The 17,180-nt window shown below is 60.5% G+C and overlaps 2 protein-coding genes across 7 annotated transcripts in view; one reads left to right on the plus strand and one right to left on the minus strand.

Annotated features, from left to right (window-relative positions):
• Positions 1–13,134, plus strand: part of ARHGAP4 (Rho GTPase activating protein 4) — a gene marked incomplete in the record, with an annotated part of 17,612 nt that extends 4,478 nt beyond the window's left edge. Inside the window, 21 exon segments of the mRNA XM_035011135.1 lie at positions 1–175; positions 253–415; positions 818–880; positions 1,169–1,354; positions 1,937–2,065; positions 2,151–2,372; positions 7,164–7,265; positions 7,424–7,624; positions 7,717–7,801; positions 8,044–8,071; positions 8,308–8,410; positions 9,155–9,215; positions 9,315–9,392; positions 9,476–9,610; positions 9,720–9,825; positions 9,922–10,155; positions 10,238–10,311; positions 10,399–10,582; positions 10,755–10,826; positions 11,105–11,219; positions 12,539–13,134. Coding sequence (XP_034867026.1) covers positions 1–175; positions 253–415; positions 818–880; positions 1,169–1,354; positions 1,937–2,065; positions 2,151–2,372; positions 7,164–7,265; positions 7,424–7,624; positions 7,717–7,801; positions 8,044–8,071; positions 8,308–8,410; positions 9,155–9,215; positions 9,315–9,392; positions 9,476–9,610; positions 9,720–9,825; positions 9,922–10,155; positions 10,238–10,311; positions 10,399–10,582; positions 10,755–10,826; positions 11,105–11,219; positions 12,539–12,793 — 2,771 coding nt within the window.
• Positions 13,135–13,472: 338 nt separating this feature from the next.
• On the minus strand, positions 13,473–16,937 carry AVPR2 (arginine vasopressin receptor 2). Of its 6 annotated transcripts, none has more exons than XM_035011187.1 (5): positions 16,557–16,937; positions 16,170–16,341; positions 15,371–15,424; positions 14,094–14,975; positions 13,473–13,893 (listed from the first exon to the last, which is right to left on the minus strand). In XM_035011187.1, exons 3-5 carry the CDS (start codon positions 15,393–15,395, stop codon positions 13,688–13,690), a joined length of 1,113 nt encoding a protein of 370 aa, XP_034867078.1. In that variant the 5' UTR covers positions 15,396–15,424; positions 16,170–16,341; positions 16,557–16,937; the 3' UTR covers positions 13,473–13,687. The 6 variants fall into 6 exon arrangements, with proteins under 6 accessions (XP_034867078.1, XP_034867061.1, XP_034867053.1 ...); XM_035011170.1 differs by having other exon boundaries at positions 13,473–13,964; XM_035011162.1 differs by having other exon boundaries at positions 13,473–13,964; positions 15,307–15,424.
• Between the last annotated feature and the right edge of the window lie 243 nt (positions 16,938–17,180).

The following is a 17,180-nucleotide window of genomic DNA, read 5'->3' on the forward strand; positions in this document are numbered from 1 at the left end:
GCCTGGAGCTGCAGGGGGAGCTGCGGCGGGAGCTGCTGCAGGAGCTGGCCGAGTTCATGCGGCGGCGCGCCGAGGTGGAGCTCGAGTACTCCCGGGGCTTGGACAAACTGGCAGAGCGCTTCTCCGGCCGCGGCGGCCGCCTCGGGGGCAGCAGCCGGGAGCACCAAAGCTTCCGGTAGGTACTGGCGGGGCAGGAGGGCCACAGCAGGGCCCGAGGGCCCCGCTCCGGGTCTGAGTGCCCCTCTGCCCCAGGAAGGAGCCGTCCCTCCTGTCGCCCTTGCACTGCTGGGCCGTGTTGCTGCAGCAGACGCGGCAGCAGAGCCGGGAGAGCGCGACCCTCAGCGAGGTGCTGGCCGGGCCCCTGGCCCAGCGCCTGAGTCACATCGCAGAGGATGTGGGGCGCATCGTCAAGAAGGTAAGGCCTTGGGGCGCCTGGGTGGCTCAGTGGTTAATAGTCTGCCTTCAGCTCGGGTCATGATCCCAGGGTCCTGGGATCGAGCCCCGCATCGGGCTCCCTGCTCCGCGGGAAGCCTGCTTCTCCCTCTCCCGCTCCCCCTGCTTGTGTTCCCTCTCTCGCTGTGTCTCTCTCTGTCAAATAAATAAATAAAATCTTAAAAAAAAAAAAAGAAGAAGAAGGTAAGGCCTCCGCCCTGGGCGCAGCAGGTGCGGATGGCCCCAGGCTCGAGGGAGGCCCGGCGGGTGTCAGGCAGAGGGGAGCTGGGCGGAGCCTTGAGTGCCCGCTGGCCCAGCTGCGCTGGGGACAGCGGCCGCCACGGCCCTGGGCCAGCGCCCTGCTCACGCTCGGCGTCCTCCTCAGAGTAAGGATCTGGAGCAACAGCTGCAGGAGGAGCTGCTGGAGGTGGTGTCGGAGCTTCAGACGGTGAGCACAGGGCGGGGCCCGCCCCCATCAGAGCGAGGCCATCATCTCGCGCCCCCCCAAGCCAGGCGCAAGGAAGAGGATCGAGTGCCCAGGAGAGTCCCGGGTTTGGGGGGGACTGCAAGCACGGCCGTCTCTCACTGTTCTGGGCACAGGGTGGCTGGCCCAAGTGCTCACATGGGGTCGGCTAGCTCTCAGGTCTGAATCCCAGATGGGCTGGGAGGAGGAGGGGGAGGGCTGGCTGTGGCCATGGCCTTCAGCAGGGCAGCCTGGCCTTGGTCCTCCCTGCAGGCCAAGAAGACGTACCACGTGTACCACATGGAGAGCGTGAATGCCGAGGCCAAGCTCCGGGAAGCCGAGCGGCAGGAGGAGAAGCGGGCGGGTCGGAGTGCCTCCGCCACCACCACCACCACCACCACTGAGGCAGGACCCCTCCGCAAGAGCTCCCTCAAGAAGGGAGGGCGGCTGGTGGAAAAGGTGGGCCTGGAGGGCACCCGTCTGTCTTCGAAGGCTCTGGTTCTAACCTTTGACCCTGGAGTCCCTGGCTCTCCCTGGGACCGGCTGGGAGGTGGGGCATGGAGGGAGAAAGCAGGGCTGGTAAGGCTGGACCTAGTCAGTTCTGCCGGCTTCCGAGGGCTCTCCAGCCTAGGGTGGTAGATGCGGTACCGGGGAGGGGGTGGCAGGAGAACAGCTGGAGTGAAGACAGCTTTGGTGCTCCCAACTCAGGAAACCTTTGCACCCACCCATCCCTGCCTCGCACAGCGCTGGCAGGTCTCAGAGGGGCAAGAAGACACATAGGACGGTGGTTGGGTGACGTGCACAGAGAGAATGTTTGAGGTGGCCCCTGAAAGGTTGGGGGTGTACCCAGCCTGGAGGAGCTGAGGCAGAACGGGGAGGACACTGGGACTTCGGGGCCATGTGCTCCGAGGGGCCTGTGGGACATCGGAGGCTCATGTCCACATGGGGAGGGGGGTGTGGAGAGTCCGTGGAAGGCCTGAGATGGGGGCTGGCTGGCCGGCCGAGTAGGCGACCCTGGTGTACTTCTGTGGTCTTGAGCAGCGTCAGGCCAAGTTCTTGGAACACAAACTCAAGTGCACAAAGGCGCGCAACGAGTACCTGCTCAGCCTGGCCAGTGTCAATGCTGCCGTCAGCAACTACTACTTGCATGACGTCATGGACCTCATGGATGTGAGTACTGGGTGGGCAGGCCGGGGGGCGGGGCGCTATGCACTGGGGCCCACCTGAGCCATGTGCTTGCCTCCTCCCCCCCCAGTGCTGTGACACAGGATTCCACTTGGCCCTGGGGCAGGTGCTCCGGAGCTACGCGGCTGCCGAGAGCCGCACCCAAGTCTCCCAGATGCAGGGCCTGGGCAGCCTGGAAGAGGCCGTGGAGGCCCTAGATCCTCCAGGGGACAAGGTCAAGGTGCTGGAGGTGCATGGAGTTGCCTTCTGTCTCCCACAGCGTTTTGACTACCACCCCCATGAGGGAGATGAGGTGAGGGTCACCGCCCCCCAGGCATGGACGCAAAGGGCTTTGTGTTCTCTGGTCTTCATTGTAACAGCGGTTAAGTCGAATGAATCCCACTTTGCTAAGGAGTCGAAACTCCTGAATGCAGCTTATTTCTCAGACCCTCATTCAATGGCCTCAAGGCAAATGAGGCTCCCTAGAAGTTTCGCCGCTTGCATTTGAAGCAAGCAAACTTCTGCCGTTCATTGGCTGAACGCAACCTCCCCACCACAGCAAACACAGCAAAACTAGCACCAGGTGGACGCCAGGTAGTAGGTGGGTATCTAGCTGTCCATATAGTCTTTGTCCCAGCGTTCTCCATGTTTTAGACAATTCATAATACCAAGTTGAAGGGAAATAAACCATACAAGCTGTAGAATATAGCTAGCATCTTTTCACTTGTCCCCGAGCTGTTTTTTTTCCTTACCAGTTTGTCCAAATGGGCATTGTGAATGGACAGGGATTGCACAGAGCTTTTAGTTTTTTAATCTGTATATTGATCCGAGTCATAGTTGAAAAAGTCAAATGTTACTCAAGGCTTACGATGGCCCCTGGCAGTTCTCTGACTCACCCTTTCTGTTCCCGATTCCACTCCCCAGAAACAGCCACTTCCCTGCTGTCCCCTAGCTGCTGCTTCTGGGGCTTCCCTCCCTGTGTTCAAATTGCACAGCACGCTGCTAGTTGCTTGTCAACAGACTTCCTTCCACAGCCAGCTAGCCTAGTGCGCAGCCCTACCACCGGCTCCTCTCCCTCCGTCCACCGCCCCAGGCAGCCTGTGACTTCGCTTGTCTGAAAATGCCTGTATTCTAGCCTTGAAATTGGTTGGTAGTTTAGCTGGATATAGAATTCAGAGTTGAGAATAAGTTTCTCTTTCGACTGTTAAAGGCATCGCTTCAAGCTTTCAGCATTGTCGGTGCGAAGTCCAATACCCTTCTGATTTCTGATCCTTTGTGTGTGACCTGAGATTCTTCTCCCTGAAGTTTTTAGAAGTCTCTTTCCTGCCTGGTAAAATTTTGTGGTGATGTTCCTTGGGGATCGTTTATCCTTCACAGTGCTGGGCAACCAGTGGGCATTGTCAGTTTAGAATACTGTGGCCTTAGGTTTTGGGCTTATATTATTCCTTTGATCATTTCCTCCCTCTAATTTTCTTTTCTCTCACTTTCAGGAATTCCTATAATTGGATGTTGGACCTCATGGGTCAATTCTCTAAATTTCTAATCTTTTCTCTTTCCTCTTCTCCTACCTCTATACCTTTTAGTTCTGCTTTGCTTTCCAAATTTCTATTTAAAATAACCCTTTGTACTTGTCTTGTGGACATCATGTTTTCTCAAATCATTCTGAAACATTCATTTTTGTTTTCTTTTTTTTTTTTTTTTTTAAGATTTTGTTTATTTGACAGAGACACAGCGAGAGAGGGAACACAAGCAGGGGGAGTGGGAGGGGGAGAAGCGGGCTTCCCGCGGACCGGGGAGCCCAATGTGGGGCTCGATTCCAGGACCCTGGGATTATGACCTGAGCCGAAGGCAGATGCTTAACGACTGAGCCACCCAGGCACCCCTCATTTTTGTTTTCTTGACATTTTTCTCTGCTCTCTGCATTTTCTGTTTTTTCTTACAGCTAAAAAAAAAAAAAAAAAAAAAAAAGCTTACTTTCATCTTTCTCTTTCATTTCATTTTTTTTTCCTTTCATTTTAGAGCTTCCCTCAAATGGCTGGCAATTCTTGGCCATCAGGTCATATTTAAGAGGAGCTGCTGAGAGGTAGATTAGATGAGATATCTGATGCTCATGAGCAGAGCTTGTCAACGGGGGCTTCCCCTCAGGGAAGGGACTCAGACCATTGCTTTGAGGGAGACCCCCATGGTGGGGAGCCTGGGGTGTCCTGGTAAGAAGGTGCTAGAAAGGACTAGTAGGACCTGGGCTGAGGTTACAGGATTTGGGAGAGGGACTCGGTCTAGATACCGTTGAGAAGAAGGGGTAACTCTGATTGGATGTCTTCACAAATCTTATCTAGAAGGCAGGAGTTGGGGGGGTGGGGGGTGAAGGGAGGCTAAAGCAGCCCACACTCCTATTAGCCTGAACAGAGGGAGGTTTGGTTATTTCTGTGGCTTCGACAAAGTTCTTGTTTTTGTCTGCACTCGGATGTGATTATGAGGTGTCCTTGTTTTTGTCGTCACCTCTCACGGTCACAGAGTGACCTTGTCTGACGCTGATGCTCTGTGACATTCCTTATGTTCAGTAGGATAACACCACGTCCCATCTGGGCGGGTCCAGATGGCAGTGGCTGCTTTCTTCTTTCTCATCAGTAGGAAGTTTTATCCCCTTCTTTAGCTGTGACTAGTGGCCCTAAGTCCAGAATCCCTCTGATTTATTCTTTCCAGAGGCTAAATCTCTACTTTTCTGCTAATTGTATGGGTTTGGGGGAGGGTCTTCTAATGTTAATGTTTCCTAGAGTCTGGAGAGACTTTTTTTTATAATTCTGATAAAACATACATGAGATTTACCATTTTAACTATTTTAGCTGCATATGTATATATGGATGGATTTTTTTTTTTTTAGTAATTTCTTTTTTTTTTTTTTTAAGATTTTATTTATTTATCTGAGAGAGAGAATGAGATAGAGAGAGAGAGCATGAGAGGGGGGAGGGTCAGAGGGAGAAGCAGACTCCCTGCCGAGCAGGGAGCCCGATATGGGACTCGATCCCGGGACTCCAGGATCCTGACCTGAGCCGAAGGCAGTCGCTTAACCAACTGAGCCACCCAGGCGCCCCTTTTTTTAGTAATTTCTGTAGCCAACGTGGGGCTCAAACTCACGACCCCAAGACCAAGAGTCACATGCTCTACTGACTGAGCCAGCAGGTGCCCCAGTTTTAACCATTTTTAAGTGCAATGTTCAGTGACATTAAGCACATTCATATTGTTGTGTAGCCATCCCCACCCTCCGTCTCCAGAACTTTTCCATCTTCCCATACTGAAACTGTCCACGTTAGACACTCGCTCGCCCTCCCCCCAACCCCCCAGCGCTCACCGTCCTACTTTCTGTCTCTCTGAATCTAGATCTAGACTACTCTAGATCACTCATGCGCGTGGACTCATACTGTATCTGTCTGTTGTGATTTGCTGGTGTCGCTCAGCATAGTGTCCTTGAGGTTCATGGATGTTGTAGCCTGTGACAGGATCTCCTTCCGTTTTAAGGCTGAAGAACATGCCATTGTATGGACAGAGCACGTTTCGCTTATCCATTCATCCCTTCATGGACACTTGGGTTGCTTCCTGCTTTTGGCTGCTGTGAACACGAGTGTGCAAATCTTTCTTGGAACCCCTGCTTTCCCTTCTTTTGGGGAAACACCCAGAAGTGGCATTGCTGACTCCTATGCTGAGTGTAGGTATAAGTGTTTGAGGAGCCACGGTATTGTTTCCCGGACAGACTTTAACAGGTCCTGGTTTCTGCACCTCCTGCGCCTGCCAGGTGCCTGCCGCCTCGGTCTGGCAGCATTTCCGCTGCTCTGGTGGCTTCTCCAGTGCCGGCCTCGCCTGGTGTCCCCATGACCTAGGCCTTCACCCGTCCCTTTCCAGTGGGGCTTGAGGAGGACAGAGAGCGGGGCATGTTTAGCTTGCCGTGGATAAGCGAAGTCTTCACTCTCCTTTTTTTTTTTTTAATATTTTATTCATTTATTTGACAGAGAGAGAGGGAACACAAGCAGGGGGGAGTGGGAGAGGGAGAAGCAGGCTTCCCGCCGAGCAGGGAGCCCGATACGGGGCTTGATCCCAGGACCCTGGGACCATGACCTAAGCCGAAGGCAGACGCTTAACTGACCGAGCCACCCAGGCGCCCCCGAAGTCTTCACTCTCAATTTTAACTTGATGTCAGTGTCAGAGTTCCCTGGATGCTTAAATTCAAAGGAGAGCCATTCCTCGCTTCCTAAAGCCGTCTCCTCCTGTCCCCCACTCTGCCCACAGGGCAAGGCATTCGAATTTTGCCACAGGGAATCTATTTCTGCCTGATTAGAGTGAGCAGTTTTTCTAGCTAGGCCCTCCCTCTTCTGTCTCAGACCCCAGCCCTCCTGACCATGTTTTAAAAAATAATCAACTGCTCTATTGAGGTATGAATCATATACCGTGTAATTCACCCATTTCAAGTGTACAATTCAGTGGGTTTTAGAGTATTCGCCGAGTTATGCAACCATCACCACTCTCTCATTGCAAAACACGTTCACCCCCCAAAAGAAACCCTGGACCCAGGAAGCAGTCACTCCCCCCCCCCCCCCCCCCACCCCCCCATTACCCACTCACCTCCTTTCTGTGTCTGTGGGTTTGCCTCTCCTGGACGTTTCATGTAAATGGAATCGTATGATATATGTGCCTTTTGCGTCTGGCTTCTTTCACAGAGCAGAATGTCTTCTATGTTCACCTACATGCAGCATGGATCAGCCAGGACACCGCTCCTCTTTGTGGCTGAATGACATTCCATTGTATGGATGTCCCACACTTGCTTTTCCATTCATCAGCCCATAGGCACTGGGCTCCCTCCGTCCTTGGGCTGTTAGGAGTAGCGCTGCCATGTCTGTACGCAAGGGTCCGTGGGCACGTACGAGCTCCTTTCTCTTGGGGAGAGCCGGGTGTCAAGGACTGGGGGTCCTGGACAGCAGCCGCCGAGGCGGTGGAAACGTGCACGCTGCCTTCATGCCCGGAGGCCTCAGTGCCCGCTGCCCAGCCCGCTCCCACGCCTGAGCTTTGTGCCCCCGGGCCCAGCCCTCAGTCCCCTGCACGCCGTCCTGCACAGGTGGCTGAGATCCGGCTGGAGATGGAGCTGCGGGACGAGATTCTGCCCCGAGCCCAGAATATCCAGAGCCGTCTGGACCGACAGACCATCGAGACAGAGGAGGTATGAGTGCCCTGGCTCGGGGTGGGGACACGGAGCTGGAGCCAGGGAGCCAGGGAGCCAGGTGGCCGTGGCCTCCCCTCCCCCTTCCTTCTGACTTGGACTTCCTGTCCCTCGCTCGTGCCCCATTTCTTCCTGCCCTGGTGCTGGCCGCCCTCCAGGTGAGCAAGACCCTGAAGGCCACACTGCAGGCCCTGCTGGAGGTGGTGGCGTCGGAAGACGGGGATGTGCTTGACTCCCTCCAAGCCAGCCCCTCCACCCCCTCCACCGAGTCCCTCAAGTCCACCAGCTCGGATCCAGGCACCCGGCAGGCTGGCCGGAGGCGGGGCCAGCAGCAGGAGACGGAGACCTTCTACATCATGGTGGGGAGGGGGCAGCTAGGGGGGCAGGGATGGGGCATGGGGAGGACCCAGAGCTGGGATTAAAACTTTGGGCTCTTCTTCGGGCTTCCCAGAAGCTCCAGGAGTACCTGAGTGGACGAAGCATCCTTGCCAAGCTGCAGGCCAAGCATGAGAAACTGCAGGAGGCCATTCAGCGAGGTGGGCCCCACTTCTGGCCCTGGGCCGCTACCTCCCCACCCCCAGGGCCGGGAGCGCACCTGCCCTCCGCTCTCCTGCCCGGGGCCCCCACCCAACCCATGTTCCTCTCTGCCCAGAGAGGTTGGTCGGCAGGCTGGAAAGAACCCAGCAGGGCTCCTGGCCCCTGTCCTGTTAGCCTTTCTCTCTGCCGTGCATTAAGGACCTCCCGGCCTGAAAAGCGCACCTATGTTTTCTACCCCCAGGTGACAAAGAGGAGCGGGAGGTGTCTTGGTGAGTGCGTGCTGCGTGCAGGGCCCGTGTGTTCTGATGAGTGGGTTCTGCAGGGACCAAGCTGCCATGTCCCCATCTCCCCTCTCCTGGGGCCCAGCTCTGCTGCTCATCGTTCCGTGGCTTCCATTTCCCACTTGGCCCCGTGGGTTCTGGACTAACTCGTGGGCTGGGCTAGGGGGTGGGCCATCCTATTCTCCATGCCCCCTCCCCTCAGAGCCAGCTTCCGTCCACTGCAGGACCCAGTACACACAGAGAAAACAGCAGAAGAGCCGCCACCCCCGCCCCAGCTCCCAGTATAACCAGAAACTCTTCGGGGGAGACATGGAGAAGTTTATCCAGGTACTGGCTTTACCTCGTGCTCCAACTGAGTGCAGACTCTCCCCCGCATTTTGGTTTCTCTCCAGCCCTGGGCCATCTCTGTGGCCCGGCTGCCTGTGACCCCCAGTGCCCTCCACTGTCGACAACTGGTCAACTGTCCCTTCCTGGATGGGCCTCTGTCAGGCCTCCACCAAGTGAAGGGGACATCCTTCACTAGTAGCAGGCAGCTACAGAGGGGCGCCTGGGTGGCTCAGTCCGTGAAGCATCTGCCTTTGGCTCGGGTTGCGGTCCCAGGGTCTTGGGATGAAGTCCCGCGTCGGGCTCCCTGCTCGGTGGGGAGTCTGCTGCTCCCTCTCCCCGCCTCCCGCTCGTGCTCTCTCTCAAATAAATAAATAAGGTATTTAAAAACAACCACCCAAAAAAAAACAAAAAACCCCAGGCATCTACAGAAAGCCTCAGGCAGGAGCATGTGAGAAGTAGAGCCCACAAGCCCCGCTCCGGCTAGCGTGCCACTGGGGGTCCTAGGCGGCGAAGTAAGGGAAGCAAGAAGGGTCTGAAAAGAAGAAATAGCGCTGGCCTTTCTTATGATGTGATTATGCACTCTGTGTGTATTCAAAGAGCAAACAATGTAAGACGCCCGGGAGCGAATCTCACAAAACACATGCCAGGCCTCCTTGCCAATAACCGTCATGGCTTGTTAAGAGAACATACAAGGGAGCCAGTGACAAGGAGGGACTGTGAAGTGAGCACCCTCTCTGTCCCCAGAGCTCAGGCCAGCCCGTGCCCCTGGTGGTGGAGAGCTGTGTCCGCTTCATTAACCTGAATGGTAAGCAAGACCTGGGCCCTCCTGCTGCCCACCTGGCACCCGATCCTCGAGGGGGTGGAGAGGGGACTTGGCACCCATCGGCTCTCATCCTCCCCCCAGGCCTGCAGCACGAGGGCATCTTCCGGGTGTCAGGCGCCCAGCCCCGGGTCTCAGAGATCCGTGACGCTTTCGAGAGAGGTAGGGACAGGCAGGAGGGGGTAGGGGTCGGGGGAGAGCCGGAGCTGGTGTGATTGGCCTCCTGCGCCCTGTGTCACCTGCAGGGGAGGACCCACTGGTGGAGGGCTGCACAGCTCACGACCTGGACTCAGTGGCAGGGGTGCTGAAGCTCTACTTCCGGAGCCTGGATCCCCCGCTCTTCCCACCGGACCTGTTCCGAGAGCTGCTGGCCTCTGCAGGTGAGGCCAGGGCTGGAGGCCGGCCGGGCGGGAGGGGCCGCTTTCCTGTCGCTGCGGCCTCACTCCTGCTTCTCTCCCCGGGGTGGCGGGGGGGTGGCCTGGGCCGCAGAGTTGGAGGCTGTGGCCGAGCGGGTGGAGCGCGTTGGCCATCTCCTGGCCCAGCTGCCCGCACCAGTGCTGGTCGTCCTGCGCTACCTCTTCACCTTCCTCAACCAGTGAGTGCTTTCTGGGCGACGGGGAGGGCTGACGGTGGGGCGTGCGGGGGCCACCAGGCGGGGCGTTCCCCGCCCGTGACCCGCGTGTGCCCCCAGCCTGGCTCAGTACAGCGACGAGAACATGATGGACCCCTACAACCTGGCCGTGTGCTTCGGGCCGACACTGCTGCCCGTGCCCGCCGGGCAGGACCCCGTGGCCTTGCAGGGCCGGGTGAACCAGCTGGTGCAGACTCTCATCGTGCAGCCCTCCCGGGTTTTCCCACCGCTGACCCTGCTGCCCGGCCCCATCTACGAGAAGTGCATGGCACCGCCCTCCTCCAGCTGCCTAGGGTATGCTCTTCGCGTGCGGGGGAGGGGGGGTCCAGCAGAGGGGAGCCCCCTCATCGACTCAGATGCCTCGCTCTGACCTCAGGGATGCCCAGCTGGAGGGCCTGGTCGGGGAGAACGAGCCGGAGCTGGAAGCTGGGACCCTGGCCCAGGAGGATGGTGAGGGGGGAGAGAAGGAGGACCCGATCCTGTCCCCGCCCTGGGTGCCCCCTCCGCCTCCCAACTTGGACCCCCTTTTCTCCCCAGACCTGGAGGGCGTCGTGGAGGCCGTGGCCTGCTTTGCCTACACGGGCCGCACAGCCCAGGAGCTGAGCTTTCAGCGCGGGGACGTACTGCGGCTGCACGAACGGGCCTCGGGCGACTGGTGGCGGGGCGAGTGCTCAGGCGCCCGGGGACTCATCCCGCACAAGTACATCACGCTGCCCGAGGGGTGAGTGAGCAGCTTCTCCGTCCCCCAGGTGTCTTGCCCCTCCCCTGCCCCGAGTCCTAGCTTCCCTAGGCCTGGGGCGGCCCAGACCACTTCTGGCCAGCACTGAGCCCGCCGGCCCCCAGAGCCTGCGCCGGGAATGAGTGCTTTCAACGGGCTGTCTCTCCGACCCTAGTGCAGAGAAGGTGGGCCAGGGGCCGCAGGCGAGCAGTCCCGAGGTCCTCCTGGCCATGGAATTCGTCCATCGGTGAGCGCGGGAAGGATGGTTCTTCGGGAAGACTCATTTTGGTGGCCCTCCTTGCCCACCTCGGCCTGAGCACTGCTGTTGGGGAGCCAAGGCTGTCCCGGGCAGCAGGTGCTGGGCCAGGTCAGAAGGGGCTGGGGTCTGGCTTTGGCCATGTGGAGAGGGGCCCAGCTGGGGGAGAGTTATCCGGGTGAGGGACGCCAAAGGAGGCCAGAATGGACCCGCTGGGCCAGCCTCGCTCTTCCCCCCTCCCTTGGCCATGCCCTGTCTGTACCCTGCAGGCCAGAGCCATGCACCCCACCTGAGGCCCCTCTGGGCACACCCGGGGGCCCCTCTGGGCACAGACGGCACTGCTTGGTCCCCACCTCCCCGGAGCGGTATGTGGAGGTAGACAAGGTGAGAGCCAGGACTGGCCGTGTGGCAGAGAGCGGGGCAGGGGGGCACCTCTCCTGGGGGGTCTCTGCCTCCCCTTAGGAACCAAACTCTTTCATCCCAAGGTTCAAGTCTGACCTTCCTGGCCTCAGACCAGCTGGCTGAGCCCAGCCTAGGGAGGGACAGGCCGGCAAGGGTGTGAGCCCAGAGGGCAAGGACGAGCCCAGAAGCAGGGTGGAGGGGGACACAGGGGCTCATGCAATTGGGCTTCACGTTTGGTTCTTGACTGGGAAGTGGCAAGTGGGAGTCCCAGGCAGGCATGGCATCTAGAGCCAGGATAGGTGACAGGAAGTGATCTAGCAGGCACTCGGTGGCCAAGGAGGATGAAAGGGACAGATGGAAGAGATAGACAGATGGGGTGGGGAGCTGGCTGGGGAGCCGGGCACGGTGGTGGTTCTCACAGGAGGAGAGAATGGGTGCTGGATGTGGCTCTGGCAAGGGGGCAGCTTGCGGAGACCCGGCTCCCTGCTCTCACGGGCCTGGCATGCCCACCTGCGGGCTCCCAGTGAGCACCGCCGGGCTCAGACAGAAGCCCTGGGGCCAGTGTGAGCTGGACGACAGAGCCCAAGAGCACGCAGCTGTGGCCACACGGACGCTCATGCCAGGAAAGCAGGAGTCAAGTGGGGGGGGGGGGAGCGGGCAGCAGGGGGACGCTGACCTGAGAGGCCCCAGCATACTGGTGGCTCCGGGGGCCAAGGAGTGGCTGTGATCCCAGCCAGGGAGAGCGTAGGTATGACAAAAGAGAGGATCTGTTGGTGTCCCCAGAGGAGGCTCTGACAGCTACACCAAGAGTGGCAGGAGGGAGGGGCGCCTGGGTGGCTCAGTCGTTAAGCATCTGCCTTCGGCTCAGGTCATGGTCCCAGGGTCCTGGGATTGAGCCCCGCATCGGGCTCCCTGCATCGGGCTCCCTGCTCGGCGGGAGGCCTGCTTCTCCCTCTCCCACTCCCCCTGCTTGTGTTCCCTCTCGCTGTGTCTCTCTCTGTCAAATAAATAAATAAAATCTTTAAAAAAAAAAAAAAAAAAGAGTAGCAGGAGGAAAACCAGGCAGGGGAGGGGGGCGGCAGCTTTGGGGCCAGTGGAGAGGAGGGGCGTGGTGACAGGAAGGTGGCCAAGGGCTTTGGTTTTGGAATGAGAAGGAGTTCAAGGGGACGCTTGGGCAGCAGAGGGAGGAAGGCCCCCCTCCTGCTCAGGTGGTGACCCCCTGACCTGGGCGTGGGAGAAAGGGCTGGCTAGGTTGGGGGAGGCTCTCACCAGATGCCCTCCCTCTCTCTTCTCCCCTCTAGGCCATGGCACAGACCATGGACTCCGTGTTTAAGGAGCTCTTGGGAAAGACCTCCGCCCGCCAAGGCCTCGGGCCAGCATCCACCAGCTCCCCCAGCCCCGGGCCCTACAGCCTGAAGCCTCCAGCCTGCGGCCGCCTCGGCAAGAACAGAGGCTTCTCCCGGGGCTCCGGGGCCCTGGCGTCCCCCTCGGCGTCCCCCTCGGCGTCCCCCTCGGCGTCCCATCCCCAGAGCCTGGACTCGCCCCTTAAGCACTGAGGCTCTGCGGCTGCCCTGCAGGCCCCGCCCCGCCCCGGGTGGCCACCCTTGGCTTCTCCCTGGCCCCGTGCAGCCAGCGCTGGGCTCCTGCCCTCGCCCCCTTCGCAGAGGAGGACACAGCTGCCTGCCCCACAGCCCTGGCTGTGGCCCCCTTGGGAGGCAGCTGCGGAGGGAGGCCGGGGGCAGGCCCCTCCCTGGCTTTGCTGTGACGGCCTGTCAGTGGCTGTTGCGTGGTGGGCTCCCGGGGCCTGTCTCTGCCTCCGCTGAGGGTGCGAACCTGGTGGAGGCTGGCAGGCGTGGGCTGCCATTTATAAAGGCCTGTGCGTTCACTCCCCATGCAAGCCAGTTGTCTGTCCTGGGGGGCTGGGCAGGCAGAGGCACTGTCAGATGCCGGGGTGCTCAGCAAACGTGGCAGCTCAGGCAGCCGGGACAGCTTCCACGAGGGGTCTCGGCACAGAGTTGTCCGTGCCAGGGCCGTGTGGTGTGGTGACTTGCACACCGGGTCTGGTGGCCGCTGGGGGGGGCATCTGAGAATGACTTTCCACACTGCCCTACAACCGCCGTTACCCAGATCCAAGGAGACTCACCGGGTGGGAAATGAGCTGGAACCTTTATTAGGGAGAGAGTGAGAGGGGACTAGAGAGGCGGGGGCGGGGGGGGGGGGGGGGGGGGGGGGGGGGAAGGAAGGTCCTCTGGCTCCACCCCCTTTCCTTCCTGCCGGGCTCCCTGGGACCTCTGTCTCAGGGGCGGGCACTGGCTGGGGTGGAAGCCCACGGCCACGGCCCCAGCCCCGCCCCACGCCCCGGAGCCAGTTCCCCGAGAGCCCCCTCCCCCGGAGCTCCCAGGGCCAGCCCGAGGCAGGCAGCGGGCTTTCACAGAGCCTCTAGAAGCCTCTCAGGAGGAAGTGTCCTTGGCCAGGAAGGAGCTGGCAGTGGCGCAGGACTCCTCCTGGGGCCCCGGGCTGGGTGGGGCCCGACTCTGGGCGCAGCAGAGCAGGCTGCGCAGCTCGGAGGACACGCTGCTGCTGAAGAAGGCGTAGATCCAGGGGTTGGTACAGCTGTTGAGGCTGGCCAGCAACATAAGCAGCACGAAGGGGGCCTCTGTGGGGGTGGAAGAGCCCGGGCTGGGACTGAGGTTGCCCATGCAGAGGTGCAGTGACCCCATCGGCTCACTAGGGAAGAGCAATCCACGTGAGCCCACGTGTGCTCCCGAGCCCGAGGCTGGAGGCGTCTGGGGGTGAAGGTGTCTATGCGGCCGAGCCTGGCCGGTCCCCCGCAGTCCTAGCCGCGGCCACACGCACCTTCCAGGGGCGCCTTCGGGTCCCACGCTGCCCACAGCTGTACGAGGAAGAAAGGCGCCCAGCACAACACGTAGACAATCACAATCACCAGCGTCATCCTCACGGTCTTGGCCATGGCTGCTGACACCCGGGCCCCCTCACTGGGGCTGCCGGTCCGGTGCCCTCCCCGGCCACCCCCAGCCCTCTCTGCTGGCCCCAGCACCAGGCTGGCATGAATCTCTCGGAAGATGAGCACCTGGCAGGCAGCGATGCCCAGGGCAGGTGCCACAAACACCATTAGGGCGATCCAGGTGACGTAGGCTCGGAGGCCCCAGGGCTCAGCAAAGTGGGCCCAGCAGTCAAGGACCCCACTGCCATTTCCCACGTCACGCTGGGCAAAGATGAAAAGCTGGGGCAGGCTGAAAATGAGCGAGAAGGCCCAGGCCACCAGCACCGGCCGGTTCCAGTGAGCTCCACCTCCGTGGCGGTACGCCAGCATGGGGTGGCAGATGGCGCGGTGGCGGTCCAGCGTCATGGCCAGGATCATGTAGGAGGAGGCATACATGCCCACCATCTGCAGGTACTTGACTGCCCGGCACAGGGCATCAGGCCCACGGAAGCGGTCCGTGGCATCCCACGCCAGCTGGGGCAGTACTTGGAACAGAGCCACGGCCAGGTCGGCCAGGCACAAGTGACCAATGAAGACGTGCATGGGCGCCCAGTGACCCCGCCGGCCCCGGCGCGCTAGGACCCCCAGCACCAAGCCATTGCTCAGGGCCACGGCCACAAAGACTGTGGAGAGCAGGGCTAGCTCCGCCTGGACGAGCAGCGGGTTCCGGGTGTCCAGCAGCTCCTTGCTGCTGTTGCCAGGCAGAACAGGTGGAGAGAGGGTCCAGGGCACAGCTGGGCAGGGGTGGAGGAAGAGGGCCAGGTTAGGGGATGTGCTGGGCACGGGGCCCTGGGCCCAAGGAGGTTCCAGCTGGACAGGCGGAGCCAGTGGTCCGAGCAGCCATCAACCTGGGCCTCCTGCTTCCCTCCAGCCTCCCTTGTCCCGGCTCCCAGCAAAACAGATGCCATTCCCGCCTCACGTGCTGGGGAGGGAAGGGCAGCCCCAGCCCCCAGTGAGCACGCAGGGCCGTGCCCTCCCCTCCCCGCACGGGCAGCCTGGAGAGCAGGGTGAGGGAGGTCTCAGGAAGAGGGGCTTCTTTGCTTCTTCCAACCCCACTCAGCCTACCTGGCTCATCCCAGTGGAGGGATTGGCGGGGGGATGGGTCGGGGCCCCGGGGCTGGAACCTTACCAGAAGTGGTGGATGCCACGAGCATGGTGGGGCCGGAGCAGGTGTCTCGAGCGCCTGGAGGAGACACGGTATCGAGCTCAGCCTCCCATTCGAGGGGTCAGCCACGTTGTCCTAATCTCTAGACAGGGGCCCCTAGAGAGGTGGTGAGGTCTGGCCCCACTGAGCCAGTCACGGACCTCAGGGCCCCCTGTGCTCCTCCCAATCCTGGGCAGGTTAAGATAGAAAGGAGCAGTCATGCAGATGGATGAACATGTCCTAGGACCCATCTCGGCAGCCCCCGCAAGATCTGAGGCAGACATACAGGCCCGCCTCCCCCACACATGCAGATGGAGGCCGGGAGAGGTGGCCGTGGGAGGGCAGGGGCTGGGCAGGAGAGGCCAGCATGTCCCCAGGGCCCCTCGAAGCCCCTTACCTGGCTGGGCTCTCTGGGCTCCGGGCAGCTGGGCAGTGGCGGATGCGAAGGTGGCCCAGGAGCTCAGATCTGCTCTCCATCCCCTGCCCCGCCCCAGCCCGGCCTCTGGGAGTGACCTGCCCAGGAGGGGACTTCCTCTCCCTCCCCTCCCCCACGTGCCTCTCCTGGCCTCCTGCCTGTGGCACCGGGAAGTAGGCTCCTGGCCTCCTGTGCTGCCTTTCCTGTCCCGGCCCTCCCAGGTCTAGTCCCCAGGAGTCCTCCCCACCCCCCCACTCGTGAGGGCCTGAGCCCTCCTACGCTGGTCCCCAGCTTGGTCTGGCCGTGACCATCAGGCAAGCTTTTCCCCCAACCCCTGCCTGCGCCCGCCCCCCGCAGGGCCCACCTTACCAGAACATCAGGTCCGGCAGGGCTCTGGGAGATCAGGTAGCTCAGCAGCTCCATTTTATAAGTGGGGAAACTGAGGCCAGAGATGGGTGGGGCCGACTGAAGGGCACCCAGCTTTCTCCTGGCACAGCTTGACTCCTTTCTCACACCAGGTTCCTTCTGTCCCTCTTGGGCCCTGGCGAGGAAGGGGTGAGAGCTCATGGAATCCCCAGTACATGAGTGTTGGCTCCTCCTGGGCCTATGAGGGCCTCCTCCGGAGATGAGGGACCGGAAGGGAGGGGGCGGGGCGGGGTCAAGCCAGGGCTTAATGCGCCCCTGTGAGAGCCAGCTTCCTCCCCAGGGTCCTATTGGAGCCAGGGACGCCCCCCCTCCTCCCCCACCTGCACCTACCTGTCTTAGGAGGAGGGGGCGGCTTCAGATCTCTGTTTCTCTGTCTCTGTCTGTGTCTCTGTCTCTCTCACACACAGACAGACACACACAAGAGCCATATGCCTACCAAGGCCCACTTGACCCGCTCATGTCCCCGCACACTGTGTGGAGGGTCTGAGAGAGGGGCTTCCCCTCCTGGGGCCTCAGGGCTAGGCTCTCCCTCCTTGTTCTCCTCGGCGTCCAGGACCCCTGCCCCCTCCAGTCCATCCTTTCTGTGTCCTGTCCCAGGAGCCCTCTTTCCAATCCTCTCCTGCTCTTGCCACAGAGCCCGGCCTTGCTCAGCCAAGGCCTGCACAGCCCAGCCCAAGGCAGTGGCCCACATGCCTCCTAGGGCCAGGCTCTGAGCCCAGTTGGCCCTGTTTTCCTGTTTGTCCGTCTTCCCTGATGACCTGCAAGGCTAAAAGCCAAAACAGCTTCCCACTGGCCAGGCAGAAGTATAGCCCAGACCAAGGCCTCCTCTTCCTGGCCTGGCGGGGGCGCGGGGGGGGGGGGGGGGGGAGGCAGCAGGGGGTGGGGCCTTCCACACTTACTACGTGCACACGTGCCATACATTCACACACACACGTCTTTATAATGTGTTTTGCT

This window comes from Mirounga leonina, unplaced genomic scaffold, assembly GCF_011800145.1.
Source record: "Mirounga leonina isolate KUSES-001 unplaced genomic scaffold, KU_Mleo_1.0 Mir_101799, whole genome shotgun sequence".
In the NCBI taxonomy this organism is placed as follows: Eukaryota; Metazoa; Chordata; class Mammalia; order Carnivora; family Phocidae; genus Mirounga; species Mirounga leonina.

Bases quoted from the DNA above. Each gene is read 5' to 3' on its own strand.
- AVPR2 (XM_035011144.1), bottom strand. From the start codon at position 16,367: ATGAGCTCTCACCCCTTCCTCGCCAGGGCCCAAGAGGGACAGAAGGAA. The intron at 15,425-16,169 runs GTAAGGTGGGCC...TGTCTCCTCCAG, and splicing joins CTGCCGGACCTGATGTTCTG to GCGCTCGAGACACCTGCTCC. The intron at 14,976-15,306 runs GTAGGCTGAGTG...ACCCCTGCCCAG, and splicing joins CCTCCACTGGGATGAGCCAG to CTGTGCCCTGGACCCTCTCT.